General features: G+C 37.0%; 1 protein-coding gene across 2 annotated transcripts in view; it reads right to left on the minus strand.

Annotated features, from left to right (window-relative positions):
• Positions 1–18,980, minus strand: part of LOC139118551 (acid-sensing ion channel 2-like) — a 57,441-nt gene that overhangs the window by 8,143 nt on the left and 30,318 nt on the right. The window contains exons 1-5 of one of the 2 annotated variants that reach the window (XM_070681902.1): positions 10,086–10,251; positions 7,248–7,415; positions 5,542–5,730; positions 4,183–4,304; positions 1,792–1,973 (exon numbers count right to left, since the gene is read on the minus strand). In XM_070681902.1, coding sequence (XP_070538003.1) covers positions 1,792–1,973; positions 4,183–4,304; positions 5,542–5,730; positions 7,248–7,415; positions 10,086–10,177 — 753 coding nt within the window. In that variant the 5' untranslated portion in view covers positions 10,178–10,251. Of the gene's footprint in view, positions 1–1,791; positions 1,974–4,182; positions 4,305–5,541; positions 5,731–7,247; positions 7,416–10,085; positions 10,252–18,980 lie in introns of those variants that run through there. The other variant, XM_070681903.1, reaches the window with a different exon arrangement.

An 18,980-nucleotide genomic window follows, 5' to 3' on the forward strand; every position in this document is an offset into this window, starting at 1 on the left:
TACTGTAATGTGAATTTAATTAAAGCTTAAATTTGCATATTTGATGACTTTGTAATTAGGTATATAACTCTGAAATTCCTGCACCAAATTTTATGATACATGTAGAAAATATTGATCTGATATATATCTAATTGTACTTTAAGTATTAGGCTGTGACAAGTTAATAAATTGCTCATTTGCATTTTTTATGAAGTTTTGTAATTTGTCAGATAACTGCGAAATAACTGTACCAAATTTGGTGAAACCTGCTACAGATATTGATCATATTAATATCTAATTGTGCTATGAAACATTGAGCAGTGTCAATTAATTAAGGGTCCATTTCCATATTTAATGAACTTTGTAATTAGGTATATAACCCTGAAATTACGACACCAAATTTGGTGAAACCTGCTACAGATATCGATCTGATAAATATCTAATTGTGCTATGGAACACTGAGCAGTGTCAAGGTAATTAAGGGTTTATTTGCATATTTAATAAACTTTGTAATTAGTGATTTAACTCTGAGAGTACTGTGCAAAAGTTGATGAAACCTGCAATGTATAATGACATTTGATCTTTCTGTGAAGCGTACTACTATCAATTAACCTGTTGTAAAACACGTGAGCACATTGATTTCACATCCTTCGCAAGAAATATGAACAAGGTATAGCCGGCGACAAAATGCATGTGTATTTGATTCCAATGAAAACACATGAGTCACCGCATTGACATAGATATGTCTGTATGCACAGACTCATACACAGAAACTGCAGACAGGCCAACGTAAGTGTGGCAGCACTTCCAAGGCATTTAGCAATACATAGTACCATAGAGAAAGATAGATAGAGTGGCAACGGGTATTGTTTAAGGCGTGAAGCGGTTACGTAACCCATCCATGTTCGCCTCGCCTCAGGTTGCCGTCGCCTCTTTTTCCGAAGAGTGCCGACCATGAATCTTTCGGTAATTTTCGGATTTTCGCCAATTGTTAAGCGAAAGTATGTTCGGCAAAGTTTGTGTTGTTGTTGTAGTGTGGTGCTGAGCAGAATTGACGTGCTGGCGAAAACGGGAGTGTTTTGAGCTTCAGGAAAATGAGTTTTACCGTTTTAAAAATTCCTCTCATATTTTATGAACATATAATGAGTGTATTTGAACCAAATTTGAAAGTCTTTTATCGATACTGTCTGGTTTTACTCAATGGTTTACGGTCAGTCATACCCTCTTTTACACGTGCGTCAAGGAAGGACATGTTTATGAAACTGCTGGCGTGTTATGTTTTGATTGGCGTGAAGCAGTGTTTCTGGCCTGAGAGCTCACAAAGTAACTATGGTTGCTACGCGACTGGCAGTACGATGCCATCTCGTCGTATTTTTCGCATAATCTCGTGTAATTATCAACCACAAACAAAGCCTCCAAAAAGTTTAACACCTTTGAAGCTCATTTTAATATGAAAAGCCAATAGTCTACCGAGACGACCATGGAACAAAAGGCATGCAAGTGTTGCCACTCTGTCTATATGTTTCTCTGTGATAGTACAATGTAGCTAATAATACCCCTTACTGAAATAATTGCTTATGATCTGACGTCTTTTCCAGATAATGAAGGACAGAAACAAGAGTGTTTTGGTTTTCATCATGATTGATGAAGTAAGTTTACAACATTGCCATTATATGTAGCGAACACGAAGAGATGAATTAATCACAAAAAGCCTAAATGCCGCGATTATTACTTATGCATCTGCTTAGCATGGTGTGTAATGAGTGGAACCATGATGGCCATTGTAAAGCGATTAATACACCTGGTCCTTACCGATAATTTCTTGAGTGCCGCAGCTGTATATGTTCCAGGTGCTACATTGAAACCTTTGTCTTTCATATTCGGTTTATCGTCTTGATCATGAACAATGACTCTGAACCCAACAAAATTTTGCCAATTGTCGACGTACTCCTGACTTTCCACGTCGAGATACACTGTTAGACCGTACCTTTCTCCTAAACGAATACAGAAATATATAAACAATAGATATCTGATGTTAAAACCCCTGTAGCTGTAACTCTTGAAATTTGTTGACCTGAAAAAGGCTTTGTATTTTCTCGGTTTTTTTTAAATTCTACAAATTTAAAGGATGTTGTCTTTTAATGCTGAAAAATTGGACAAGTAAATTTAAATTTTGATTTCCCGCCATTTTTAAAAACTTGTACTATTACAAAGAAAGCAAGTATACGATGTCCCAGTGGAAAACATTCAGCACTCCGCATTATATTGGACTACTTTGTCGTTTCTGTGAAGATTCCAATGCATATATGCACGACGTTCAGTGTTTTTGCATTATTTGTATGAGGGCGCAATTTTATGTTTGGGCAAATGTTTATTATTCATTTTGCTAAAGATTGCACATGCAGTACCAGTGGACAGTTTATCATACTTGTATAAACACCGCTCAATGAGTACATTCCCATGAACTTGTTTTACTGTGGAAGTAAAATCACAAAAACAATGCTAAAAGATACAGCTATTGGGCCTGTAATTAGTATCACATAACTCACGGGACGTATATTTTTACTTCAAATGAATATCATTTACTTCAAATGGAAGATGCAAAATGGAGGTTGAAGTACAAATTCAAGCGTTTAAGGATAAAATCAGCGAAATTTGCTCATATCAAAGAACAACTTCACCCACCGAGGCACAATGTCGAACCTACCAATGCGCTGATGCGAATTAGTAGAAACAAACTTTGGTGGGCCGGGCTATCAATAGCGTAATTGACAGCGGTATGGCAAGGCTACAAATGGCTTTTCGACAGCCAATCATGTTACTCTTTCCTACTGCACATTACACTTCGAAATGATAACAGTTTTTATAGTGACCGCGAGGAGCAGGTCACCGGCGATTTTTTACCGTCAATACTTTGACTAACATTCAAAGTAAAGAGCAAATTTGATTTTGCTTTTAAAGAAGAACGATGTCAATATTACAAGCATAATTGATGGGGATGCAGTGTACATTATGCCTTCACCCACCGAGGCACAATGTCGAACCTACCAATGCACTGATGCGAATAAGTAATCTTTAACTTTATTATGAATGGGTATTATAGAAATCAATCAATGTCACTGAGAAACAACGATGCTACCAATGAGAAAGGCAAGTAAATCAAATTACTGATACTAATCAGTTTAATCTGTAAGGTGTCTGGCCTGGGTGTCTGGCGAGAGTTTGCAGTCAAAACGAGCCAGCGGAAAATTGAAACATTTTACGGCTAAGGTTGAATGCACATTTCGATCCAGCAGTGCATCGCACTCTATCCAAAGTTCACATAACACTAACTCATAAACTATTAAGAGCAAAGTGTGTGTTGTATCACTAGCAAACTTTAAGACATACGTAACGTTAGATGTTGCCTTCATTTAACTACACTTCTCTTTACAGCTAGAAATTATCATAGTAGCTCTGATTGTCATCAAGATTCAAAGCTCGTGTCAAGATGCTTCAGAAATTATCTTGAGAATTCACGCAGGGATTGGTTAGGGAAACCATGCTACGTTGACCTAACAAACCCATGCGGAGCCGACGATGGTATCGACACCATGTTACGCCGCTCTAACCAAGCCAAGAGGACGGAACGATGATCAAAGATTTGATTAAATTAGCCATGTTCGGCATGAATGGAGGAAAACGTGGTTCCCACCAAACCTCATCTTTATATCATGCATTACCTCGGTGAATATCTTTAACACTTATGTACCAAGAGTGCCTTTTTCATATATCCTGTTTTTGAAAGCTATGGCAAAATTATTAATTAGATTTTAAGCCGAAAAAACTACTTGTTATAATCAAGGATACCATAAGATAATAATAGATACTTCTCCAAAAAATGACAAATTCTAATATCCAAACCACTGAGAACGGTAAGTGATGTGTGTAGATATGAGATAGACAGACAGACAGACAGACAGAAACGTTAAGAAAGACAGGGTCACAGAGATAGACAGACGCTTGAAGACAGATAGTGAGACAGACACAGACATTTACAATTTCAAAGTTACTGATAATGAAGTATCTTGTTCTGACGAGGTACTAGACTGCTAAACAACGCAACAAAACTTTACCAACCCAGGCTTTCCCGATTTTTTATTTGTATAAAGATAGCGCCATCAAAGCTATACATCTAGTATAAGCTTTCCTAAGAAAACTAACCTCCGTTTGCTTGCTCGATAATGTCTCCGCTTTCACCCGAGTTAAATGTTACACATATAGAATCACTCGCATAAGTCGTTGTAAAGTTATCTGCACTGCATTGACGACCTGGCCATTTACATCTGTAGAAAAAAATTACGTGTGTTATTATACCATCAAAGTATATCTGATGATATTACCATATTGCCATATCGTATCGTATCTTTCATATCCTATCATGTATTAATCATATCATATTATATCATATCATATTACGTGTCACGTCAAGTCACATCACGTGACGACATAATAAGCACGTCACATCATCTACATAGCCTAATATCTCTACATATCATATCATATCATATCATATCATATCATATCATATCATATCCTGTCATTTCATATAATGTCAAATCATTCTATCCCTTCTTATCTGCTGTCCTGTTCTACCTTCCTCTGTAATACTTACCGTATCATATTATACCACATCTTTACGATGTCGTCTAATATGGCATTATACTGTATCACATCACATCATATTATCATATCATATCATATCATATCATATCATATCATATCATATCATATCATATCGTATTGTATCGTATCGTATTGTATCGTATCATATGATTCTTTCCCGTTTCGTTTCATCTCGTCTCCTTACAAGTTCTGCAGTGGCCTGTAATGCCATAAACGTCATATCATACTATGTAATGTCATGTAATGCAATGTCATATAATATCGTATCGTATTATATCGGGCTTATTACATGAAAATTGGTCAATACCGTTTTCGAGTGATTTGCCCGTGATTTTGACGAGTTGCTCGGCAATTAGTAAAATTGCGGACACATCATTGTCTTTTATCACCGGCTGCATAATACTTCCGTTTTCTTTTAAGAATTTTTGACATGCAAACAGGGATATCAAGGATAGCTGTACTAGTGAGTATTTAACCCCCAAAAAGGACATGACGAGAGGGTTCTGAAATGACGCGCGCGGTGATGACCAGAGACATTCTTTTTTGGCCTTAACATTTTAAAATACGGGCTCATATCAGGACCATTTATAGGAGAATGGCAATACAGGCATAGCATGTATGGTAATACAGTTATATCATGTCATATAATATCAGATCATAATATCATCATACAGCACCTCAAGTCAACTAAAAGGGACATGCGTGTACCCTGCCCGGGCCCCGAACAGGGTTTTAAGACTTTGTTCTTTCCTTTCGGTAATATGATTGCAGGGATGAAAATTGAAACAAGTCGAAACATTCTTCCAACCTACCGAGCGGGGCCAAAATGTATGAAGTTTGGTCACCTTAACTACAGAAAAAAATCAAAGGGAACGTGATGCGATATTCATCTCATACCTCATAATCATTTCATCTTTTTTATGTCCCACTGTTGTCATGAGGTATTCGAAGTCATAGTTAGCATTCAGGCCGACGAGATTAACATCCTGATCCATCGTTTCAGGGGACGGTGACATAATGGCATGCGCAGTCTTGATGACGTCATCGCCGTGGGAGTAGCCAAAGGCTTCCAGTAAGCCAGTCTTCCTGTACGTAATAGCAAGCACAGTAGTTTTGCATGTGTGAACTACTCAAGGCATTAAATTCGTAAAATACTTTTCGAAAGTGAAATAAAAACTTAGCCTTCTGCTCAAACCTTCCTCATCAAAACTTTCAACCATATCCTTCCCAAGTCGAGGATAAAAAGGGTCACCGTCCAGGGTTTGTTACTAGAGAAATAAGTTATCTGATATTTGTCGGTATTCGTAATTCAATGTGGTCGCTATCTCTGTCTTAAATCTGTAGGGTTAATTAAAGTTTCCCGTCTCTGAAAAAACTCAGAGGGTAAAAATTTTCTTACTCCAAGACCTTTTCAAGAAGCTCCAACAAATGGTAGATAAATTAAAGGAACTGTAAATATTTGAGAGTCTGAATATCTGTCCCTGAGGTGCAGATAGAATGATACATTCTGCATTTCGAATCTCACTACAAAAATGTACAGTGCATTTGTTTAAGGTGAATTACGAAAACGATTGTTCTAATAACATTCGTAAAGTAGGGAGTAGCAAGTTCCATTTCTATTCTTTCAACTACGAAGTATTTTACACCTTCCAAAGCAGTGCTATTTTGAAAATTACTGGGCACAAAATGTCTGATGCACGTGAGGAAAACATAGGTCAGATAGGTGAACACACTCTTATCTCTTTCTCATTATACTTCCACTGGGCAAAATGCTTGATACACAACAATATATTAAATATTATTGCCTGGATAAATGGGTTTATGTGCCCGAAAGCAGGTGACAATTTGCCCGACGCCAGGAGGGCAAAAATACCCCCTGCTACGAGGGCACATAAACCCATGTATTCAGGCAATAATATTTTTATTACGTGCCTCTTCATAGTTAATGCTATTTGATATTTAGTTACATGCATGGCATTTTTCAAACAATTTAACCATTATCGACCAGCATCAAACAGATTTTAACGAAAGTCAAAATAGCAGTGCCTGTATGGATATTATACATCTAGCTACTCTTACTCGAAGGTTTCACCGGACCGGGTAACCATGGAAACCGGTCAGTACATCGTTCATCGGCCCGCTAACTCCCAGGATGTTCCTATTCAATTAGTGCACTGATTTGCATGCACATCGAGGCATGTAATAAATACATATACTGATTCTGTATACATGTGTCAAATACGTCAAGTAAACACGTACGTATACTAATAAAACGCAAAACTAAAGTGTACACTTGGTGTGCAAAGATCTGCATTACGTACACTCATGCATAGATATACGCTACGCATATCAACGTATTTGAATGTTCCATATATAAGATATACGTTGCGTATGCAATTAATATTGTGTTCCATATACGTCAATATACGTAAATATACTAAACGAATATCAAGCATTTTGTCTAGTGTTCAATATTCAGAGATGCTTGAGGAAATCGTAGCTAAAACACGTGGTTTTAATTCATGCTTTACTTAGGATGCCCTTCATGATCTCACGAATCACGGTGAATTGCAATATGCAATTTGCAATGTTTATATGTTTACCTGATTTGATTGTAGTTGCAGATGGTGACTGCTGGGAATTTCATCTGTCCCATAGGTATATACTCACGATTCACGCTGACAGGCCGAGCAATGTACGCTGTACATATGTTCACAATCTGAAATGTAAGTGCGCCCAAAGCTGTACACACGACCAGGAACCAGAAAAATCTGGAATGAAAATGGCATAATTTGAATAGATTTTTCAAATTCGCTTAAGGGCACAACTGTCTCAATCTCACTCCCCTCATTTGCATACAACGAGCCAATTGCTGTAATTTTTAGTTTGTTTTCATTTAGTTTGTTGTCTATGTCAATTTTATATTCTTATACTACAAGACTTGTTAACACAGCCTCGTTTAAGAGTAAACGCCGCGTTATCCTTCATATTGAAGTCTAGTCCGGACCAGAATTCTCTTGTCAAAATAATAATGTTGCATGTCTACACATGTACAGTGCATGATGTTTCGGAGAGAAGAACCGGAAACCACAGCTAACATTGATGTTCACTAACGTGAGCTTAGGGACCGTTTCAGATTGTCACATAAATTCAAAAAACGAAATTCCTTCGTTATGATCAAACCCCCCTCCCCTAAATGAAAGTTCAAAAATGCGAAATGTAGATGTCTGCCTGAGAGAACAATGTGCTGAGAATTATGCGTCCTGTGAATACTGCAGTATTCAGTGCTGTTTCGTCAACACGGTGAGAGTGATATGACCAGGTGTGGTTAGAGCACATTTTAAAACGATACTATTCATCTTTATAGACTTGATTATTGGAGACACTGTGGTGATATGACATTCATGAAAGTCGTTTTGCATTTTTACATTATATAGTTACTGATATGCATATTTAACTAACTTTCCCAATTAGCGACATATGACTGGAAGGACTTTACCAAAAGCTTTTGAAACCCACTATGGATATTATTGAAAGATGATCATTTTTATGTCAACTAATTGATAATTTGCACTATTAATGAACCTTTTAAATTAGACACTGTACCGCTGAAAAGTGCCGTGTTGGTTGATTAGAAATTTGTATATTTAATGAACTATTCAAAATAAGTAATAACTCGAGGAAATTGACCAACAGAAAGTGCTATGTATATTGATGCTAAAGCTATATAAGTGTAACGAGAGACATTTTGCCCTTTCACAAACATCTAATTTATAATTTGTATATTCAATGGCATTTCATTAGTCTGGCATATAGCTCTTAAAGGACTTGACTAAAGGCAAATTGCACTTTCTTTGTAAAATGGTTATACAATGACAAAAGTCAAAGAAATTGCAATGAGCATTTTCATTTCGACTGGTGACATATTTGTATATTTAATGAGTTAAGAACTAAAATGTGGTGATGTTTTTCCTGATGATCATCTTATCAAATTCAGTGAAGTTCCCTGCTTGCGGCAAAGAAATTCAGTATTCAGTCAACTGCAATATATACTGAAACAATGGAGCTTTTCCAGTTCACGTGCTGCCTATATCCCTTTCCTCAGTCGATAATAATTGAGTTTCAGTGTCCGCCCAACCTATACTGTGCTTCACATGTACTTGTGAGTGACTAGTTTCAATAATGGAAAGAGTAAACTGATCTTTGCATAGTAACTGATGACAAGCAAAAGTGTTACACTCCTGTTAAGATTGTGAATTTGAATCTTCCTTGATTGTAGATAGTGTGAAACAAATTCTGAGACTCAGTCATTACATAAGACAATATATATAACCTTTCGTATTTTTTCGGTCAACAAAGTTTGACGCAAGGGGATTATTTGTCCAACATTAGAGTATATATAATGCAGGCATGAAATTTCACTGGACAATGTACATGTTGTAAAATTTACGTTCTAATTTAACATTCCATTACGCGTGTATCATGCTTTAGAGAAAACCAATCCATTGAGCTAGTAATAATTAATAATTTTAAACAAATTAGTCAAAATTTCCTTCATTGCACAGTGCCCCTGGCAAATAATAGTTATCATGAGAGAAGAAAATAATTTATGAGTTCGGCCTGTACTGGTTGCCCCCTTAGTTTGGCTTAATGTTAAGCCTTCTAAATAGCGAAAGCAACTATAATCGGATAATTTATATTTTTAGAGGCAGTAAAACGCAACAGCCTTGATCGAATAAAAATGATCAAGTGTATTCAAAGTCCCCTAGCAATGACTGTAAAAAATGCTGAAACTGCACGGAGATTCCCCAATAGTGGAACGCTACGAAAAACATGCGGAGAAACAATGTTTTGATAGGCAGGGATGGGGCAGTGAAACACGGAATGTTTTTAAGTTGGGCGTATTCACTGATATTTCAAAATGTGTGCCAAAGGATTATCGCCGTTCTCGCACACTGTCACTGCAGCTATGACATATGAAGTACATCATTGAAAATATATGATGTTAAAAGCTCTGAGGCCCATATCTTTTTTGACAAAGGACTATGATATCACAAATTTTGACCTTCCCATGCCATGGTGTATGTCATTAACAGTAAACCATGACCTCAAATAACGTTGATCATGCATAATACGAGAATCTCAGATAAAACTTCGCCGTGACACAAGCCGAGGTTTACAGATAATTCCAGTTCACGCCGGTTACCGTTACCGTACATTTCAAAACGATAACAGACAGAATGACGTCTAATCCAATTTATCTTCAGGTTTTTTCGATTACAACAACCTGTTCTAGGCAAACCATTTAGGTGAAATTGTAACTAGAGAAAGCGTCCTTCCTTATTTTATAACTCATTTCCCGTTAATAAGCTTTGACTGTAACAAGTAATTCGCAAAAACTGTGTAGTCTAAGTGTGACAGTGCAAACAAAACCGCCTCACCTTCGAAGGTTTCTAGATGACACATCGGTGACGTATTTGACACCGCCGATACTTGTCTCCTGGCCGAATTCTGTCAGCGACTTTCCCGCCATCACGCCGTACCTGAAGTGAATATGTCGAACGTCACACAAACTGGATATCTGGGTTTCTCGCGCGGGGAAACTTGTTCGGTCACGTGAGCTCAATCACCCGATGAATCCGAATGGAGCTGATCTGCCGCTAGGGATACTCACTGATTGGCTAGGCTATTTTCCCACTCGTAGAGAGGTGTAATCGGGGAGTTTCCCGCCATTTTTACTGTATACCATGTGAACTTTACAATTCAGCGTTGGGATTGCAATGATGCAGCTGTATGATAGACATTAAACGAGTGACTCAGCCGTAAAACTCAGTGCAATCATTTTATAAAATTACACATATGATGATCGATACTTTCAGAGGGCGTAATTATAAATTCTTCAGAGTTGTAAAGGACTACAATTTCAACGTTACAAGTTTGGCAAAGGGTTTTCAAAACACTAAATGTACGCTGCATTGCTCTTTGTTTTTATTAATGTACGATTTTTTTCAAAAAATGACCATGAAACTCTGCTTTGAAGCGCCGTTTTGAAAGCAAACAATAAAAACTCTAAACTAACAAACAAATATCTTGCAATACGCAATATTGAACTTTGGAAAGGGACTAAATTATTCCATTCTTTTTTTACATAGAGAGTCAAGCAATATCTTAAATAACTTATTAATAAACAATACCATATATAATAAACTCAGTGCAAAATGCATGTTTACCAGCGTAGATTCATCAACTTTAATCATTGAAGTGTATCCTTTGTATGTACAAAGATTAAGTAATAAGGTAGACCATATTGTACAGGTTTCAATTAGAAGTTAATAGGGTGAGCCGGAACTTCTTCAACAAATATTAAAAGTAATAAACTAATGACGTTTAAGGGAGCTAGATACGAAAGAGACACTTTCAGATTTTTATTTTTTTCTCTGTTATAGAAGTCCCAAACCCCAATAAAGTGTTATTTTCTGAAAGCCCTGATATTTGGGAATCCGCCCGTGCATAGAACACAGTCATTATTTGCATAATAGTCACGTGACAGGGGTTTGCTGAACCTTCCAAAATTAAACGGTTTTCCTCCCTTTAGCGAACACGCTGCAAGATTTCCGTTGGAAATTTGTGCATTTATAAGCCTTGTTAATATCCTTAAAATCCGTGTCTGGGATATGCTTTTTTGTTATGCACTATTGAAGTTTTTAGACTAAGGTGCTTTTCAAGGAATTGTAATTGTCACGCCATAAGCTTATAATCGGAATGGAGACCAGATTTAAACGGTATGAATATGATGGAATTGTATGTAACTATCATATTTAAGTCAAAAGTGGGAAGAAGATAAGTAAAACATTTATATATATTGTCATGGGGACTAAAAGTTGCAGTTACACTTTTTTCATAGGGTGCTCTCTAAGAATAATGTTCATGTAGACTTTTAAAAACAAGAGCAGAATCGACGTCCTTGAAATACGCACACACAATTATTGTGCCAGGCTCTATCATCTTAACCAGTGGATCAACAAATATATTTTACTGGGGGATTTAGATAATTTTACTAAACGGGGAATCATCGTGAAGGTTCTCTGCCGCAACATGAAAATTCACCCTCTTATTCCGATTTCCCTTTCTTTTTCAGTATACCGAGGCCGCAATCGTAGACTCACGATCCCTTCCCCATTAGAATCATGTGATTTTGTGAAGGTCGAAAAGTGAATTCACTGTATAACGTTGGCGTCATTGAGTATTTAAGACCATTACTGTCAGTTTTAATGCGTTTTCAATACTCAAATACGAAAAAGAGTTTCCTTTTATACGACATCCAAAATTGCAGGAAGTTCCTGATGTTGTTAAGCTTGTCAATGCGGTTTGTACAAATTGTATAACATGAAATGTCACTGATTAACAACTGGACACGTGATTCATTGTCAAAGCTAACACGACTAACATTTCTTATTTCTTTGAAAGGCCAATGCTTTGCATTTAAATAAAAAATAGGGAGAAAAATCGAAGAAGAAAACGTCAACTGTTTTCCTGAATTCATTTATGATAAAAGCTTCAACAAAATATCCGACGTGTAACTTTTAACGTGTCTTTATTTTCATTTGGGATTTCAACAACCGTTTGATCATGATTTTGTCAAGTGTGTCGATATCAAATTGAAAGTCAAATCATCAGAGAAAAGTAATTTATAGTAAAACAATGCCAGAAATTGTATTTAATTATCATTATATTAAACAGACGCACTACCTTCCACCGACTCTTTATCGTTCGAGAATAAATAAATATATTTTGCTGTACATGGTTACACAGTGCTACAATTAAAATTTAATGCGTTCCCAAACTCTTTATTTAGGCGGATTAAAAAGATTAAAACCAATTAGCTCCAACTCATGTTAAGGTATGATGAAGCAAGCGAAATCGTTTATAATGTCACAGGTGACATATGGTGGTCTACGCTGTTTATAGTTCGCTGAAAAGTATTGTCTTTACTTCAGGGACCGTGGATATCATATAGACAACAAACGGTATCGAAAAGAGTTCACGAATGCCCGTTTGATATTCAAATTTCTGACAGCAGTTTTACGGGTTTGATAATTGGAATGCTGGAGCGGACGGAGAGTCAATCACTGACAGTACAAGTGTTTTTGTCGCATATAGCTATTCTGAGTTCTGATTTATGTCGCGACGGCTAATGGGATTGTCAGGAAACTTTTCATCATCGGAGGCCTTGAAATAGATCAAACCAGTTGCTGTCATATTTGTTGTCCAATTTCAATTTAGATGCCACCTCACTGAACAAATAAATGCTCAGCGTCATCCAGAGTTATACGCAAAACCAATATCAAGGGATTGGATATAACGTAAAGTTCCAGAATATATGTTTATAGTCTTGTAGATTCACCCACGTTGCAGGCGAACAATGTTTTGTGTCGCAAAAATTCGACCGGTTATTGAAAGTGAGCAATACATTCTCCGTTTTAATGGATATTAAAATTTAATGAGATTAATGTACGTGACGTAGTATGTATTAATTCGTTTGAAGTCAACTGCATTCTCTGACATTAATTTTGGCGTCATATCCTTCGTTGAGTCTTCCTATGAATGGATATCAGGAACGTGACACAAGATATTGGCTGATTTATTAGTTTTTACTCGGTTTTGTGTCAGACCTATCCTGTTACATCTCTAATGCATCATTTAAACCCTCATCATTCCATTGTTAACTGTTCACTGTGTCATTTGTATGTCATGCATGCGCAATGACGCAGGTGTCATTAAAAATTGAATCGATCAGAATGATCGCAGGACTTAATTTATCAAATTAGGCTTTCGCCGGTGTTTGCTATGAGCAATGATGAGGAAAATGAAAATATTCTCTGAAGGATGTATTTTGAAAGTGTTGACATCGATGTGGCAAGGGTAGACTGAGTTGTTCATGAGAAGGGGCGGCGACCGTAAAAAGTCCATCCCGGTATGTGAGGACTTTAAGACAGACAGACAAGCAGACAGACAGACAAACATACTACATAACATACATACATACATACATACATACATACATACATATGTACGTATGCACATACGTACGTACAGAAGAACTTGGTAATTGTTATTTTGAAGCGGGGTAATATCAATATACTTAATAGTAAATAAATCATCGTCAGCATAATCGTCAAAGCAGTCATCAACATAATCATCATCGTCGTATTCGTCATCACAATCATTATCATCTATTGCCTTATTGGTGCGAGCAAGAACTACGCTCTTCCAAGCTACTACTACTACTATTATTATTATTATTATTATTATTATTATTACACTTTATTTATAGTGCGTATTCTGATTACAGTAAAGTAAATGTTATTTCCATCAGAGCCCTCATGAATAAAGAGGCAAAATACATAAACAAATCATCGAATAAACAAAAACATATGGAATAGGCGAACAGAAGATGTCGAAGACAAAAGACAAACAGGCTAGTCTATGTCAGAGCCTTCATTACAATATTTCATGAAAAGATGCCCATGTAATTTTGATTTAAACGCCGACAAGGCTTCACAGTCACGGATAGTTGGGGGAATGAAATTCCAGATTTTGGTAGCTCGATATACAAATGATCTTTGACCCATGACTGTTATAAACATTGGTGGGTAAAGGTTACCATTACTAGAACTACGAGTATTTAAACGATCCATTTCTGAGAGAGGTCGGAATAGTTCACTAATATAGCTTGGTGCGAGGCCATATAAAGCTTTGAAAGTCATAACAGCAGTAAAGTATTCAATACTTAAATATACAGGCAACCAATGCAAACTGACAAAAACTGTTCTAGGAGGAAAAGTTGTGTCAACTCCGAGAATTCTGTGAAATACTTGTAAACTGAGCTCGAAACCCTAGTAAAGTGTACATTTACTGAAAGCCTCAATATTTTCAAGTACTGTGATTTTTATTTTTAATGATTGATTGATTGCTTTTTTCGATAGGTTATTCAAACTTATTTACTGTCACTTGATCCGCATGTAAACAATCCTTACAAAATACAAAGCACACTGAGCATTTGCAAATAAATAGCTATGCTTTCAGAAAATTTATACTTTAATAGGCTTAGGAGTTCACTTTTTTCAGGGAATTCATTTTTAGGGCCAAATTTTTGTCCAGGAACAATAAATACTTCAGATGATTAAATTCAGTCAAGTTGATACATTTATAAATCAATAATTATTTTTCGACCTACATGTAAATTGTATGAGTAATTACTGTTGACTCGCCTCTTCAACCATATGAATGTATATGCAAATTATGAGTGAGTGATTTTAATGATTAAGGGCTCCCTAAGTACTGTGTTATTCTTTCATTGGCAGCAGAGACCTTTGCGACAAACAGTTCTTTATGTACTCATTGTCAAGATGCATGTGACCTTGTATCCTATGATGTGTCGCTCTCCTATCAATCCTTCCCGTCATTCCCAGTGGTACGAGACCTGAACAGAAATGGCGCTTTGGTGTGTTGCAATACTTTCGCCGACTATTTCAGGTTAGTATTCTGACCAGCCTTGCAAGTCTTTTTGTGTAACCGGATAGGCAGAGATATTCAGTTAGTATCGCGTTATTAACTGTTACATTTGAGTCGCAAAGAAAGGAAACGGCCATTACTTTGAGCCTCATTATACCACCTTTGTAAATCCATAATGACCTATACTTTAGTCATATAACAAGTGTAATTATTACCTAGAGTTGCATCTCTAGTCCAAACCATGTTATTATAAAATTAAGCAATGACCCCTGCCGAGATTTTAATAGGTACAATGCGTCACATACAGCACGAGCCGATAGGCGAGTGCTTTATGGAGCGAATTGTACCAAAATCTCGTGTATAGCCTCCTGAGGCGGGGTTAAGGGAGTCTTCAGTAATTACAGAGGGGGGGATGGGCCGGGGTAATTTTGCTCATACCTGTACCGTAAAATGTGACCCTAACCCTATCCTTCTGTCTTAAATGTGACCCTCCCCCTTGTCCGACATTCTAAAACTTGACCCTCCCCCCAAACACTGCGGTATTCTCCCAAGGAATAACTAAAACAGTATCAGCTAATTTACATAACTATTAGTTCAATTGTTATGTTAGGGACAAATTACAGAGGGGAGGGCTGGTGTTTTTTGGAGGGACAGTCACAATTTATCGCGCAAGAATTTTTGAAGAGATATGGTATTTCATACATTTGAGGGAGGGTCACCATATTTTGTGCAACTATAAGAAGGCAAGATATGGCTGATTTAGTGCTTCATCAAAAAATATCAAATCATAATATATGGAGTCTATCAGGCAAATTATTGACTATTTACCCCCACAAAACATGCTATATCTGTATATTATATATGTTTGATAATGTATTTAAATGTTCTTTGCTTTAACAGGGAAGTAAAATGTGCATTTGTATACAAGAAATTGATTTCTGAATTTCGTCTAAAAAGTTGGTTCACTATCCATGGTGTCTATGATGAAATCATGAATAGTTTTTTCCAATACAAAAATAGTTTAATCTGTGCATTTGTGTACTCTTGATTATTGATATTAATGTTTTTGATTAGACTAGAGTGGTTACAAGTCTATGGTTGTGTTAGAAATTTTATTTTGGAATTTCACTGAAATGTTGATTCACTATGCATAGCGGTCTATGATGAAACTATGAATAATTTTTTCAGTACAAAATTAGATAATTCTGTGCATTTATGTGTGCTTGATTATTCACATTATTGTTCTTGATTAGACTAGAGACAAGTCCATTGTGCAAGAAATTTGATTTTGGAATTTCATTGAAATGTCGATTCACTATGCATGGCGGTCTATGATGAAACTATGAATAATTTTTTTTTCAGTACAAAAATTAGATAAATATTTGCATTTATGTGTGCTTGATTATTCACATTATTGTTCTTGATTAGACTAGAGACAAGTCCATGATTGTAAAAGAAATTTGATTTTTGAATTTCACCGAAATGTCAATTCATTACGCATGGCGATCTATAATGATGTACGTATTTTGTTGGTGATTTCCTATTCAGGAAATATCACATGGACAATCAAAGTTTTGGCCATAAAATCAGCTTCTGTCAAAAGTGACCCTCCCCCCAAGATAGGTTTATAAAAAGTGACCCTCCCCCTTGAACTATTTTCTAAAAAGTGACCCTCCCCCCAATTCCCCCTGCCCACCCCCTGTAATTACTGAAGGCTCCCTTATTGCTATTATATTATATCAGCTTGTGTGTCTTTGTTGTCTTGGTTGGGTATTTTCGTCACTTTAAGCCCCAAATGCAGAAAACGGACGTATGAGATATCGAACGTCGGAAATTCGGCGCCCGAGACTGAGCATTTTTATAAGTTTGGATTACGTTGACAACAGAGGCACACAGTATCCTACAATAACTACACAACATAAACTGTGATATCGCAGCGGTACTTGTGCTTAAAGCTTGTGGCGCCATCGAACGCGATCGGGTCATTTGGGTCATCGCCACAGTCCCGATGGCGACGACCTCAATGACCCGAGCGCGTTCGATACACGCCACAAGTACCGCTGCGATATCACAGCTAACACAACATTGCATTTTATTCAAATGCGACGCGAACACTAACTTGCGACCTGCTGCAGACCAAGAAAAGGGGTCAAGAGTTCAAATGACAAGAAAAAGTAACAATCTTTTTCGTAAATTTACATAAGAACAATAGTCCTTGCTGTATTTACATACTAAAAATAGACTGGATATCTCATTTTGTACGGATGCGTCGACCATCGCAACATTCAGTCTTGGTACAGTGAGGTTACAGGCGCTATTTTGAATGATGGATAATTTGGACGTACAAGTGAACAAGTAGTTTTGAAATAATCCAGACTTGGGATGACAGCAACTATGATCAATAGTTTTGCAGAGTGTGTTGCCCGATTCAGCAAGAGCTGGACCGCTGACAATGATTGTTGCATTTGATGTCAACTTTTAGCGCAGTCACCAGGAGTAATCCCATTGTTATTTTGGACTTGTTGATCTACATCGTTAAAATATCCTTGTCTATTACAACCCAAACTTTGGCAAAGAATATCTGACACACCGTTACTGTGAGGAAGTGTCAATCTATTTGTATATGAACGAATACTAGCTTCATTTAGACGCAACACACAGCTCCTAAAGTTTTTAAGAGCTGAGTGTTGCGTCTCGACTCCCGCTGAATCAAGCAAACGTGCAGGGTGCGCCATTGCCCTAATGCAATGATCGATTTGTGTACATCAAACCCAAATGTGCTGCTTCAGAGGTGTCTTTCATCATTGACCCCAACTTATTTTCGCCAAGAGGTGAGTTACAGACCAATACTTTTATCTGTGTATCGAAATTCGGACTTCGGTCTTTGAAACAAAGCGGACTGTTTTTGATTAAGTTTAGATCGGTAACCTTACGTTCAAATTCACCGACTGTGAAATTTTCGAAAATGTTGGTTTAGGTGCCCGTTTTTACCACTGCTAAAAACAGTATTTTAGCTCTCGTCCAATCAGAATGGCGCAATGTAGCATGATTTAATATAAAAAGTGTTTTAAATCTAAATGCAGCACTATAACTGAACAAATAATTACGATTTAAAACTGTTATCCCCCTCTTACCCGGTAGTTTCCCAGTCTTCCCAATACCTATAAAGCTCCTCATACTCTTCTCCGGATTCCTGCCGCGTGATTTTACCCTTCCTTTTGCAAGCCTAGCAAATAGTCGAGTTCTGTTTCCGTTCATCGGGAAGCTGAACTCGTTGGTCTGGGACATTTTATTGGCTTGCTAAGCGAAAAACAAAAGCCAATAAAACAAGCCAATAAAATGTACTTTTATACTTTCACTTTTTCACAGAATAGCTCTAGCGGATGATCATTATATACCGTGCCTACTGGCCACTTATTTGCAGTCTGTTCATGATGGTATGCCAGCCCGTTTCCTGCGCGCTGATATTGCTCGCCTTTCTGCTAAAAAGCACCTGTGGAAACCTAAAACCTTTAAGGCAAACAGCTTCGTTCTGTGTCTTCTCTATTTTTACGCCATGGTGGTCCTGTCCACGACGAGGAGTCTACCTCATACATCTTTACAAGTCGAGTTCACAATACGAACATTGCATTGTAAGCTTATTGCATCGTATCAGAGTGGAATCGCAAAACTCTAGACAGTGAACATATTGGAGAAATAAAAAATTGTTGCATGTAGGCGTAATTATAAACCAAACAAGAAACTATGTAACTTTCACTTTGTCACAGAATGGCTATAGCGGATGATCATTACATACCGTGCCTACTGGCCACTGATTTGCA

Source organism: Ptychodera flava, chromosome 19, assembly GCF_041260155.1.
Source record: "Ptychodera flava strain L36383 chromosome 19, AS_Pfla_20210202, whole genome shotgun sequence".
In the NCBI taxonomy this organism is placed as follows: domain Eukaryota; kingdom Metazoa; phylum Hemichordata; class Enteropneusta; family Ptychoderidae; genus Ptychodera; species Ptychodera flava.